Below are 13,432 nucleotides of genomic sequence, written 5' to 3'. Positions count from 1 at the left end.
CACCTTGTCGCTATCCCCTCTTCTCTCTTTTTTTCCTCTCTCTGCACCACTGTCATACTTTCCTCCGTTTTTTGCTCTCTGCAAGGACTATAGCTCTCTTCTCTCTTTTATATCTTTCTCGGCAACAGTTGTTTCGCTCTTGCTGCGGCAACCAAAAAAACTTAACAAGTTTGATGTAAGAAATCCTTTCCTTAATTATTAACGCAGCTTATCCACGCAGGGGTTTTTCTTGTTGGCCACGCGAACTTACAGTATTTTATTTCTCTTTAGGCGTTGCTCAAAGAAACGAAGACTCAACTACGGTGTTTCCTGAGAGCACTGATGTTGGGCCTGGAGATGGTGCTTTGGATGATAAGGAGATCGTTTGTGATTTTTGTTCGGAGAAAAAATTTGAGTCTTTTCGAGGTCGCACTGCTCACGTCGTTGATTGTCACACCGTTGATGATGTTGTTGCCCTGGGGAAGAACTGTGTGGTTATAAGTAGAGATGGTCATTTTCACTGCAAGGAGTATGGAGCCACATTTGCAACGAAATCTGGCTTCCGAAAACATTTGTTGGAAACCAAAGCATGTCAAGTGCGTTATGAGGCCAAATGAGATTCAAAAGCCCACTATGTCCCATCCTTTCAGTCAGCTCGGCTACCTCAGGCTTGGCGTCCATTCAACGAGGCTCTAATACATGCATGTGGACAGGAATCAGCGTCAGAAAAGGAAAGTAAAAGACGTTGTACTTTTCAGACAGAATTAGGCAATTTCCAATGGGAATTTCGATTTCTGGATGTAAGCTTGATGCTCTTGTGTCTAAAAAAGTACGATTCGCTTCCAACAGCGCCTGTTCATGCTTTCGTTAATAAATCTGTCCATACTCCAGGATACTTGCCTCCATGGGAAATACAGCAGAGCGAACAATCTGGGGCAGCTCTTCCATCAATCGGAGGAATCCTACGCCAATCACCATCTGCAAAAATTATCAATCAAAGGTCCTTCATGAAAATGACAAATTCAACAAGTAAGCAGTGAATATTGAGTGGGAACAACCGCCTCAGGCTCGCCGGGTTGCAAGCTGTTTGTTATCAGGGGTGCCGCTCTTTAGTCCAAGGAGTGGATCATTCCTCTTCGTTAACGAGGTGGAGGTCTATGGAAGAAAAAGACTTCAGAATCCCCATCACGAGCAAACAAGAATAGTAAAGCATGTCCCCAAAAAAACGTTCATGCCAAAGACAGTCGGTGAAGACCATTTCTTCAGGGTTCGCCCGATTACAATGGAAAGGAGTGATGGCAAGCACTTTGTAATAGGGACATTCGAATGTGATATTTTAATCAAAAGTGAAGAGTCAATTTCATCTGGAATCACGCATAAAATTTTAACATTTCTGAAGCACATCAGGATCTTCCTTGACAAAGAGCGCCTGCGACAAGTCGAAAAGATGAAAAATTAATTTGCGAAAAAATCACCGACCGATGGGAACTGAGCATCTACGACAAGTGAGAACAAAGTTTTATTTTAAGGACACCTACCAATTGTCAAGGCCTTCTGGACCACTAACAGATTCTCAGTCAACTACCTTTTTACTTTTGCAAACCACATCATTGTTAGGGACGCAGGCTTTGCGGCCGGAATCCTTTTTGATAGAGTTGGAAAATCAGTAACTACTCTTGGAGAACGTGCTGTCCTCCAACTCATGTACTTTTCCACTGTAAGCCCCCTGGTGAGGTTTTTCCTTGAGTAAACGAACTCTATTTAGTTTAATTACTCCTTAAGCTTAGTATCAAGACATATAGTTAGCTGGGATACTGCAAATTCACGCCTGAGTTGTTCGGCTCGAAGCATGCTTTTAGAAAGCCCCTGAGAGTAAGCCTGCATTTTTCCATTATCTGGAAGATCTTAGCCAGCGTCTGATCGATATTTATCTTCTGCTTGGTATTATATCTTACAAATTTCATTTTTGTTGCTTATTTTCTTACGGTTATTTTTTAAACTTTATTTTTTATTTTTTGAATAGCAAAATTAGGATGCAAGAGTGTTGGTAAGGGTGAGAAAGAGAAGAGAAAAGAGCGTGAGAATAGTGAATGTATATAGTAATTGTTATTCATGTTAAAGTGTGAGGACAGGATAGTACTCATGGTACGCGGATTCAATAACATTTGGCAAGAAAAAAAAATTGCAGCATCTTTTCAAAAAAAATTTTTTTTGACGGTTGGGACAAATGAACTCCCAAATATTTTTCGACTTCAAGAAAACTTAGCTTTGCAGCATCCCAGCTAATAACTAATGTTTATCCTTAGCCTGAGTAAGAAGCTTCGGCAAGAGCGGCTACTAATTCCCTCAATAGACAATTCCACCTTGCAGCACGTTCATTCGTTGCACGTGGTTTCAACCTCAGACTGGTGGCCTAAAAAAACAGAGAAGAGAGATGTTGTTCTTTCGAACAGAGCTGTAGGACAGTAAGCTTAATCTCAGCCGACCGTAGCAGCAAGGCTACTCTGTAGCTTGCAATACTCCGTTCAATTAAAGCCGCCTGATATACTAAAGTCGTAAGGATTCATGACTTTGTTAACATTGCGGCCATCGCACAGGACATTACACAAAATCACGGGCTTTGAATGAATGCGTTTTATACCCTCCCAAAAATGGTCAGACCAATGATGTGTTCCTTCAAACGCCGTCCATGGCCCCCATGACATAGCCAGGTCTTAATGATGGGTTCCTTCAACCATCGGTACACGGGCATGATTAAATTAGTTGGAACTTTAAGGCGTGGAATCTTTTCGTGCCATGGGTGTTGAGAGACGTGGCTATTAAGAAATTGAAATCTCATACGTCTTTTTTTTTAAGTAGCCGTGTTGATATATGGTTTTTATTAAAATCTTCATGAGACCAATCCGTCTATGCGTTTTAAAAAAAAAGTTAGAACACAAGCTGGTGGCGCAAAGGTCAAGATCTTGGTACTTCTTTGGGCTTTATCTTAGTTTATCCCTGGACTGTAAAGCGGGTAAATTTGCCCATTTAGCTTTCGCCAGCCCATGGGTAGGTCAGATCTAGTTCTCTGTGCTTTCTTCTAGCAGAAAGCAGCCGTCTATTGCATTCCAAGGAAGGTAAACAATCAGTAAAAATCAATCAATAAAATCATACAGCAAAAACTATATCTTAAGCTATATCATCAAAGTGCACTATGTCAACCATTCACTTGCCTCCACTTCTTTACACAACTAGCAACGTTTACCATCTTCATTCCTTCTTCCCCAGCCTAAAGGGAAACAAATGCCTTTCCGGTTCCTTTTTGCTAGAGATATATTGCCAAATTCCCATATTGATCTAAAAATGGTTTGTTATTCAAGACTTTAAAAGATCGATTGACTGTAGGCTCAAGTCTTTGTCTCTAACAGCAATAGTATTAGGCTAAATTGCTAGGATATGGGACTGTTGGTATTCATAGATATCCCGTCAGGGCATGCTATCACCATGCCAACCGCACCAGTTCCCCGAATCAGCCCTGCTACGGTTAAAGTACTACTGTAGATGTGTGGTGCATTTGATCGTTATGCGGTTGGTACCGAACATATTGACGGGGTGTGCACACATGTCATCTCAAATGCAGCCTGAGAAGTTTAAACTCAGAATGGCAGCAGCGGGGACTGCGAGGAGTTTATTCATTAGAACTATTAAGTGCTTAGGCAACAATGATTGGGAGATCGATACTCCCTTCACAAATCTGTAAGTGAGATAATCATAGTTTTCGTATGCTCGAGCATTACCGCTCTTTTGCCCGTGAATACTAAAAAATCTCGACGTTACAGATCAAGGGATATTGTTGTGTGTATCCTCATTGTTTACAGGGATTCTATCAAAGACGAGTGCCTTCAAACGTTGGTACTCAATGAGATAAATAAGTCTCACGAGACAAAGCGCTTGGCTAGTGCAACCATGAGCGAAGCCACGGGTCACCCGCCTAGTTCCCTCTATCATTCTTTTTATCGTCCTTTCTTTCTTCCAATCATTAACCATCAACCATATATCAATAATCCGCAAGATTGCTTGATCTTCGGACAACAGCCAACAATCAAGGCAAGTAATTTCCTGCACTTGCGATTCTACGGCACTGTTGAGCCTTGGCAGCCGCCCTGCAACGTATAATTTGTAGGTGTTGATGTGTTCAATCCCGATGAACGGTAATTTCTTCCTCCTTTCGTCATTGCAAGGAAATGGAAGGGATTATCAATGAGGAGTATGTGTGATCAATATGAATCATCTGGATAGGAAAGTGAATGAGAAACTGAAGGCGTGACGGAAGTGTCGAGCAGCCGTCAAGAGCCAATGCTGGAAATGTCAGAGAGACAGCTCCAAAAGGTCCTCAAGGGACTAGATACAGTCGAAGTTGACTCACCTCGCTGCAAGCTCTTGCAAGAGAAAGCGGCACTGTTGTAAGATGTGTACAGAACCGTTAGGCCAGGGTTGCTGAATAAAGTGTGTTGTTTTTTTTTTTCCTTTAATTATGAACATGCACGGACCTATAAGTGCACTAAGTTTTGTATGACTCCTTCAATATGCAGGCATTAATATTAGCGTTGCTTTCAATTAGCCATGCTTATACATGTCTTCTTATCACTTCAGGACATTGGATTGGCATATTGATTGCTCTTATTATTTTGGATATTATTATTGGTATTATTATGATTGATGTAGTTTATAATATGTCTAACGACGCGTGTGTCGACGCTTGGGTCGAGACATATTTTTGACAGATGTTTGAAGAGTATCAGATGCCTGTGACGCACTCTGTTGAGAGTTAGAAGATTCTGATAGAGAGCTATGAGATCGTTTAGAGTCAGTAGTAACGGCTTTTGAGGCATGATAATTGGCCCAATATTCAGCAATACATTGTCGTTCAATAAAGTTCTCTTCAGGTTCCCATGTATTGTCATCATGCGAATAGTTTTTCCATTTAACAAGATACTCATACTCATGCGGGGATGTAGTACTTTGTCGATGGCCAATAATTTCTTCTACTTCGTAGGTAGGAGTATCTTCAAAGTCATCAGGGACAAGTTTCAGTTGAGAAGGGGCATAGTTTCTGGCTAAAACTGCACCTGTGCCATCGTTAAGGATACAGGAGCCATGAGAATTTTTGTTTACAACTGTGTAAGGTCCTTCATAATGTGGAGTAAGTTTATCGCCACGGATTGGGTCAAGAGTCATTACTTTTGCTCCATCAGGAAATTCGTTGAGAATTACAGTAGCATTGAGGCGTTCAATCATCTTTTTCTGGGTTTGTTTAGCTTTTTTACGAATTGCAGGGAAGACTATTTCTGTCATATATTTGGTTCTCTGAATTAATTTTCCTTGATTCATTGGATTTCCTTCGTCATCAGTGCAGTTACTGAAGCCATTTGGTTTTCGTGCAAAAAATAAAGAAAAGGGTGAGGAGTTATGAAGACTCACAATTCGAGTGTTGACACTTAGTTGAGTAAATGGAACATGATTATCCCAATGCTTACTATCATGCCTGATCTGTTTTCTGATCATTTGACAAATAGTTTTTACATGGTTTTCGGCAACACCATTACTTCGTGGGTGATATGGAGCAATTAAACGGTGATCAATAAACATTTGTGACCTCATGGTTTCCATTAACTGATTGACAAATTCTTTACTATCGGATTGAATGACTCGTGGGAAGCCGATGTCTGAAAATCGCTTAAACAGCACAGCTGCAACTGTAACAGCAGACTTATCAGGTAGGGCATCCAGCAACACATAGCGAGTACAAATATCAACGATGATCAGCAAATAGGGATTGTTCTTCTCAGAGACTGTGAATGGTCCAGCTATGTCAATCGCGATATGTTCACCTGGTAATTGTGCATGAATAGTTTTTAGTGGATGATATCCTTTCCTGGCAGTATTCATCCGTTGGCATGCTTGACATCTTTTTATATAGTCAATTGCTTGGTGGGGCCAAGTTTTGTCTTCAGCATCTATAGTTTTGACCATAACGTTGGTGCTGATATGACCCATTGCATGAACACGGTACATGGTATCTTGTCATGATCGTCATGTCTGAAAGCCTGTCACGCTTTTAACGTTGTAGATGAACGAACAAAAAAGAAAAGGTGAGAAAAAAGTGAAAGCAAGGCTAACTTGCAATTCCTTTTGCTAATTGCTTTTGGTTACGCTTTTATGTCCTAATCAGCGCCAATCTCTGGACTTAAGGACCCTTTTGGAAGTGGCGCTGTCGGAAATGATCTCGTCAATGGTATACGGCTTCCATCGACCCAACTCGTCTTCATGGATCTCGCCTTGAGTCCTGCTTCGATCTGCAACAGAGAGATCGGCCAATTAGACGCCGATGAAGATGAGCGTGAAGAAGTGCAAAGCGCATCCGAAGGTAACAAAAGTAAAAAGTCAGAAACATTACAGAAGATCAAGTTACTTTTTAGTTATTTATTGTCTTAATACTTTATCCCATCTTCTAGGAAAAAATCAAAAATACAGTGCCCCGCACCTAGTCACGAATATTTTTCAGAGAAAAAATAGGATGGGAGGGAAATCTGCTCAAGGCCCGGTAATGAACTACAGAAAAAATATAACACTGTTATCCCATTTATTTGCCATTTTTCTTTGACAAGACAGAGAGTTTTTGTTGAAATGACTTCTTCATGAGTGAACAAAAAAAAAAGAGACTGGTTTCATATGTGAGGGGCAAAACGCAACATAAATCTCGAATTCTGATTGGCTAAAACCTTATTTCCAATGACATCTTGGTCATTATTAAGGGTGTGAGATTTATATTTTCACATTAAATCCCAGTTTGCTGGAATGCGTCTATGAGATTTATATTTTTTCACCTGTTGTTCAGCAACGTGGCCAGACATATTTTTTCGGTATGCGTCCATGTAACGGAAGCTCTTCCTTGCGTATTTTCGAATGCTTACAATATCCACTGAGCTCAAAGCCTTTGGTACTGTCTCTTGTAGTCCTTTATACAAATGTGTAATCACAATCAGTGCTCCTATTCGAACTGAAACTTTGTTAATTATGATGTTTCAGATTAAAATAATAAATATCAATTGACAAAATTTCAGTTCGAATAGGAGCACTGCTTCTGTCTGCAAATTCCCAGAAGATATCTCTGAATCTTGTTCCAATTTGCGCCGCACTTTTTTCTGTCGAGCACCTTGCAACTGTCTCTTCCTTTTATTCAAGTAAACCATTTTATTTCGATATTTTGCGATGTGTAAAGGAAGAAAGGATATTTTTTAAAGGTATATATGTAGAGAAATGAGCTTTTTTTTTTTGGAAGAGAGTGAAGATGAACACCAAAATGGCGGCCATGAGTGCTTCATAAACAATGTGACTGCGGTGATGTGAAAACGCAACAAATTAAGGTTTTTTCCCAAATTTTTTCGCGACTAGATGCGGGACACTATATACCTTTCTGTAGACAGGCGTGTAGTAACGTTTTTAAATTATTTTTTTTCCTTCAATAAATGCCCGCCAGATAGTTTTTCAGTTTTATGGTGTTCGCTATCGAGTCACTCAACTGTTGTTATAGTGACACGTGATTATGATCCGTTTTGAAAACAAGGCTGTAACTGCAACCGCAACAACAAGAGCAACAACCAACAATCGACGATGCCTTTAGTGATTCTTAGTGGATTGCCTTCTAGCGGTAAAACCAGGAGGGCGCAGGAGCTTAAACAATTTTTTGAAACTCGTTTTGCTCAGCTTCGGGATCAAAGTTCAGGTGAAGGAGGCTCAACTTTAAGCAATGATTTAACATCCTCAACAAGGACAAAGGAATATCGCATTCATGTTGTCAATGACGAATCGCTGAATTTAAATAAACATGTCTCATACAACACCGCTGCAGACGAAAAGAAGGCTCGTGGAGCTCTTATGTCAGCTGTGGAGAGACTTTTATCCAAGGACGACATCGTCATTGTTGACAGCTTAAATTATATCAAGGGTTTCCGCTACCAACTATACTGTGTCGCCCGAGCGATTGGAACCCCCCATTGTGTGGTAAACAAAAAAACACGTCCTAATTCCTAAAAAGACAAGGCCATTTTTAGAATAATTGGTTGAGTTTTTTAATGCTTTTTTCCTGCACTAGATCTTTTGTGGATGTCTTCCAGACGTAGCAAGGCAATGGAACGCTGCTTCGGGAGCATACACAGAAAAGACATTTGAAGAGTTAGTTATGCGTTTTGAGGAGCCAGACTCGCGAACGAAATGGGACTCGCCATTATTTGTTGTTGTACCTGAAGATAAATTACCAGAGGAAGAAATTTGGGATGCAGTGATCTTGAGGAAAGCCAAGCCGCCAAATTTGTCAACTGTGGTGGTAAAACTTTTTTTTTACATTTTTTATTTTCTTATTTTTTTTATTTTGAAGAAATAGTTAACAAGAGTCTTACTGGATGCTATTTTTTTATATTTTTATTTTTTATTATGTTTATAGAAAGTAGTGCAAGAAACAAATTATTTGTACGAACTTGACCAGACAACACAGAATATCATTCAGGCTATCTTAGATGCTCAAAAATCAGGAGATCCCACTAAGCAGATCAAAGCTCCTCTGTCGAATATCCCAGTTCAATTACCCCCAACACGAGTCGTTACTCTCAGCGAGCTTCGTAGACTACGGCGACAATTCACAGCGATCAATAGGATGCGCACATTGTTAGACATGAATAGAGTTGCAGAGGGCTTTGTCGAATATCTGAATCAAAATCTGAATAACTAAACTTTTAATATATATTTTATTCAATAATGACTTTTGTGTACGAAGCGGTTATTGATTTAGATTTCATAATACAGGGAATACATGTATGAGAAGGATAGAGCATCGATTTCATCGCTTCTCCGTATAATTTACATTTAGCGGGCATGGTATTTTGACCATAATGCTAGTGCAACTGCTAATGAACATGCTGCGAGGGCTGCTGAGACTACATATACCGTCGAGGGCATCATGACAGATGTTCTACTAAAGATCCAACCGAAGAACAGAGACGACACTGCTCGTACCATCAAATCCATGATACAAATTGCACCAAGAGCTCTACCCGTCTGATCTGTGGGTACACAAGATGTCAAGAGCGATGTAAACGAGACGTCATAGACAGAAGCCATCGCGTGGATGCCACAAGCTATAAAAAAAAATAAAAAATAAAAAAATATCAGGACAAACACCATTCAACTAAAATAAAGTTGTAGACAGAGACTTACCAATGTATAAAACGATTCCTGCATCAAAGGCTGGTACAATCGCGAAGCCGATAACATATAGTATGGCTCCAAAGACTAAGAAAAAGATGTCTTTCTCGATAGCCTTTTGCATGACCTTCACATCAGACACATCTGTGGCCCTATATGATGGTAGCCCGTCCTGAGTACTATGAGTATCGATAACGGCCTCGTTAATGGCATTTGACCCTGCACATACGCGAGCCTCCTGAAGCAATGGCGTCCTCTCGTGAAGACTATGGCGTAATAACAACTCCTCTGCATCTGATTGGATTGAGGATCTGGGATGTGGAGCAACGGTGTTTGCGTCCAAATTCGATTGAGCTTTCCTCTCCTGTATGACAAAGTTGTAAACGAATTGCATAGCTGGGAACAAGGCAGTATAGACAATTAATGTTACTACTCCTGAGAAGGTGAAATAGTTACCATACTCTAGCGGTGTCCATTGGTATTTGAGTTTCTATATTGGTATTAGAAAAAAGGAAAGAATTCGTATCCAAGATCAGTAATGCCATAATGCCTTTTTTTTATAAACATATTGCCTAATTGTTACCACAACCAAATGCCTCACAGAGTATGGGGTAAAAATAATATCAATGCCTATGAAAGTTAATAAAATGACAAATACCTGGGAGTTAGGAATTACTGCCAATAATTATATTAATATAAGACTGATACCCTCTCCATTCTCATTACCACCAGCTGCAAATACAATCCAAGCGTATGATGAGACCAAAAGGGTGAGGATATAGGGTGATGATCGAATACTGGCATCCCATGTTGATTTGATCTTCCCTGGAAGGAACAGTAAGAGCGGATTTAAGGCCTCCAGCAAGAGCTGCTTCACCTTATATGAGTATGGAGTAGACACTTGCTTGTTACTGCTCTTCATATGCGCCATCCCAATAGTCAGAGAAGGGATGGGCTTCTTTGGGTGGGACTCTGGCAAAATGACTGCGTATAGGAGCAGGACCAGTTGAGCGGCCACGGATACAATCAAAACCGTGTTAACATCACCAGTGATGCCGATGATATTACCTCCAAGAACAGGCCCTAGAGCCATGCCCATGCCCGTTACTACCATCACATACCCGATAGACAAACTTCTCTCTGCTTGGGACGTACAGTCCGCTAAAAATAGAAATGGACAAGTTGAAACTATGAAGGGGACTCTAGAATAATACCTGTATAGTTTTTCTCTCTGAAACATAAAATGTAAAAAAAAGCATCATGATTTACCAATGTATGCGCTGAGGCTAGGCTCCAGAAGGGCATTTGCGCCTAGGCAGCCTGTAATCAGGGCGTTGACAAAAAGCCAAATAATACCCATGTGGTTATTGGGCAAACTCATCCAGATCAACAGTAGCTGTGACAATATCGATGGAATGATTGTTAAATAAAGCAGGTATTTTCTTCCAAAATGATCTGACTGAGACGTATAAAACCCGACTGTAAAAATGGCTAAGGTACAAAAGCCAATGTAGAGGGTCAGTCTTCTGGTTGGCAAGATCGATGATTATTACCGAAAAAAAAAAAAAAAAAAAAAAAAAAAAAACTTACCTGAAACATACTTGACGAATGAGAGACGACTCATCACAACAGCTGCGATAGCCTGTATGGCAGGGATATTGCATTTATTATCGCCGATGGCTCCTGTCGCTTCTCCATATAATGTTTTCTCATTCCTGAAGAAGGCCTTGCAAATAATCTGAATGATCTGTTGATCCAGAGGTGCAGAGGTCATGCCTATATTCAGCGCCAACAGGAATATGAAAGGCAATAGCCATGTGATTGATGGACGGTGGTGCCATGGCAACGCTCGAAGGCATGCTAACCGTTGCGCTTCCATGGCTTCTGTCAGTAGAGATGTCGGCTCCGCATTTACGGCATCTTCTTCAAGAAGCTGGTCCTGGATCGCGTCAGTCCAGACCGATGATTGCACTGTGGTTGACGTATCCATCTTTTGACTCCTTTCACCTGTCCTTTAGGGCAATATATCAATAGGGAGTAGAGAAGAAAGAAAAGAGCAGCTGCTTGTATGGCTAAGAACACTGTGTAGCGATATTCTGTATTCGCAATATTAAAAGATTTGGTGATTAATGAAAGAAAAAGAATAATCCTTTCGCCCTTTCGAATAGGGGGACAAATGGAGAAAACATCGCATACTTGCCATGCCCATGAGATGAACGAGTGATGTTGCCCTATTTTTTGTGTAATCATGTAACACAAAAGGCCAGTCAAGGCCCATCCTACCCAAATGTGGTTACGAAAGCCTATTGCTATTTTGTTTACTTTCTTTAACTGGAAGTATATTGAAAGCATGAACAGATGCTCTCCTTTGCCTTCAAGCTATATGATACTACGCCCCCTCTTTTCCTCAACTTTAATGGGCCTTTAAGCCTTACGACATCTACAACTTGGGTGAATATCTAGTCAACCCCCAAAAAATAAGAACCCCTGCTAATGGATACATTCGAAATGGCCATCCCAACTGCTAAGAGAAAAATGAAGGAGAGTCAAGCGGAGTGAGGGGGGTTGAATCATTGCGCTACCTTCAAAGGCCGGGTTCATACATGAATTCGATACCCCAAGGTGACCCCAAAAATTTCACAAGTGGTGATAATTATGACTTCTCAAGCTCCATGGTGTTGGCGTACGTCCATCATTGCAATGCAGTCCTTGTAACACTATATTTAAATTTAACACAAACTTACTCGCGTAGTCGAGTTGATTCTCCAACTTTCTGGCTAGACACCTCTATCTTGACACCTTTTAAAGTTAACCAAAGAGGATAAAAAGTGCGCCAGTATCCAGTCAGTATCCATGGTGAATAAATTTTGGATCTTGGACACAATTGAACTAAGCTCAAAGATATTAGGTCGCGTCAAACTGCGGTTCTTAATAGACCTTCCTTTTATGCTTTCATTAACATTCAACTTGCATACACCATCTTTCCTCATTAACTTTCCAAATAGCATCCAGCATCCAAAGCCATGATTATCCTAATTCTTTACCTCCAAGTTGATTCATCGTCATCAGCTGCTTTGAAGTTTAAATGGAACTCTTTATATGAACTTTCTCTATACTGTAGTTCGTATCCACTTTTCCTTAGGCATTTATACTTAATATAATGTCTTCTGGCTTTGTAACGCTTATTCATACGTCTTGACAAACCCTCATACGGTTTATGGATAAGCTCATTCGATACACTTGTCCAAACACCCTCTACTATTCTTAATAGCTCTGTATAGCTACCAAGTGCTTTTGCGACGTAAGCCCAAGCATGATTGATAATTCTGACAATGGTGTTGGCTTTGATATGCAACAAGCGGCACAGTGGGGCACATCCACTGTTTTTTCGCAAGTTTACGGGATGTTTTTTCTCCTTGTGAACTAGTCTAACCCCTTCTTCTCTCCACTTGAATTACATTTCATAGTCCACGTTATTATCAGCAACTGACTTGCATTACACATTCTAACATTTCCCTCGGCTCCACCTTCTAACTCTACTGCGCCCGAGCACTTGGAAGCAGTATCACTTATAGGCTTCGTTGGCTTCTTATCCATCATTCTCATCAGAACTACCTCAGGCTGTGGCGTCACCATATCCTATCGTACAGATTAATTTGAGGAAGGAATTCTGGCATGGCCTTTTTTTTCTTCCATAAATGAAGAATCCGGCCTACTGTACTCGTGGCTCTCTGGTAACATTAGCGTAGCCCTAATGTATCAGGTAGAGGGGGCTTACGATGACTGTGCCTAGTTTCCGTGTATTCATCTTCTGTTCTCCTTTTTCTGCCTCCATCTCGAAGCGAGGTAAATCCATGGTCACCATTTGGCCGCTTCCGATAGCGGCTATACTACCTCGTCAATGCCTTCCCTTGATTTGTTCAACAAACTGGTGGCGGTACCTGTAGGCTTTTCGACGGGTTAAAATGAAAGGCCATACCTTGTCTCAAACGATAGCGTTTTCACTGGGCCGTGGAGCCTGTTAAGTTAGCAAATGGGCATCGGGCAGCATGATGTAACCACTATTCCTAATATTATTCTGTAACGCCAATGGCTACTGTTCTGATATAGGAGCTGTTGGTGAAATGTGTGCAGAGTAATTTGAAGGCTCTGGTGGAATTGAAAGCTGCAGTGAGAACTGATAATGAAGGCGTTGCCAGGAGGATTGCTACAT

At 40.7% G+C, this 13,432-nt stretch overlaps 3 protein-coding genes across 3 annotated transcripts; 2 read left to right on the top strand and 1 right to left on the bottom strand.

The window, feature by feature from the left end:
- Nucleotides 1-883: 883 nt before the first annotated feature.
- On the top strand, nucleotides 884-2,079 carry BCR41DRAFT_368643 (hypothetical protein; the record flags this gene model as incomplete). Its single annotated transcript, XM_022026394.1, has 5 exons — nucleotides 884-1,008; nucleotides 1,093-1,417; nucleotides 1,529-1,696; nucleotides 1,839-1,920; nucleotides 2,003-2,079. 5 exons carry the CDS (start codon nucleotides 884-886, stop codon nucleotides 2,077-2,079), a joined length of 777 nt encoding a protein of 258 aa, XP_021883791.1.
- A 5,553-nt stretch (nucleotides 2,080-7,632) lies between these two features.
- BCR41DRAFT_376997 (chromatin associated protein KTI12) lies at nucleotides 7,633-8,746 on the top strand (the record flags this gene model as incomplete). The annotated part of the gene is made up of 3 exons (XM_022027079.1): nucleotides 7,633-8,022; nucleotides 8,114-8,344; nucleotides 8,462-8,746. 3 exons carry the CDS (start codon nucleotides 7,633-7,635, stop codon nucleotides 8,744-8,746), a joined length of 906 nt encoding a protein of 301 aa, XP_021883790.1.
- Nucleotides 8,747-8,880: 134 nt separating this feature from the next.
- BCR41DRAFT_420073 (major facilitator superfamily domain-containing protein) lies at nucleotides 8,881-13,075 on the bottom strand (the record flags this gene model as incomplete). Its single annotated transcript, XM_022029847.1, has 9 exons — nucleotides 8,881-9,152; nucleotides 9,232-9,709; nucleotides 9,821-9,849; nucleotides 9,946-10,380; nucleotides 10,489-10,710; nucleotides 10,810-11,231; nucleotides 11,964-12,018; nucleotides 12,747-12,858; nucleotides 12,998-13,075. 9 exons carry the CDS (start codon nucleotides 13,073-13,075, stop codon nucleotides 8,881-8,883), a joined length of 2,103 nt encoding a protein of 700 aa, XP_021883789.1.
- Between the last annotated feature and the right edge of the window lie 357 nt (nucleotides 13,076-13,432).

The sequence above is a fragment of the Lobosporangium transversale genome, assembly GCF_002105155.1.
Source record: "Lobosporangium transversale strain NRRL 3116 chromosome Unknown BCR41scaffold_8, whole genome shotgun sequence".
Taxonomy (NCBI): domain Eukaryota; kingdom Fungi; phylum Mortierellomycota; class Mortierellomycetes; order Mortierellales; family Mortierellaceae; genus Lobosporangium; species Lobosporangium transversale.
The sequence above is the reverse complement of the archived record's forward strand: the minus strand, read 5'-3'. Positions and strand labels throughout refer to the sequence as shown.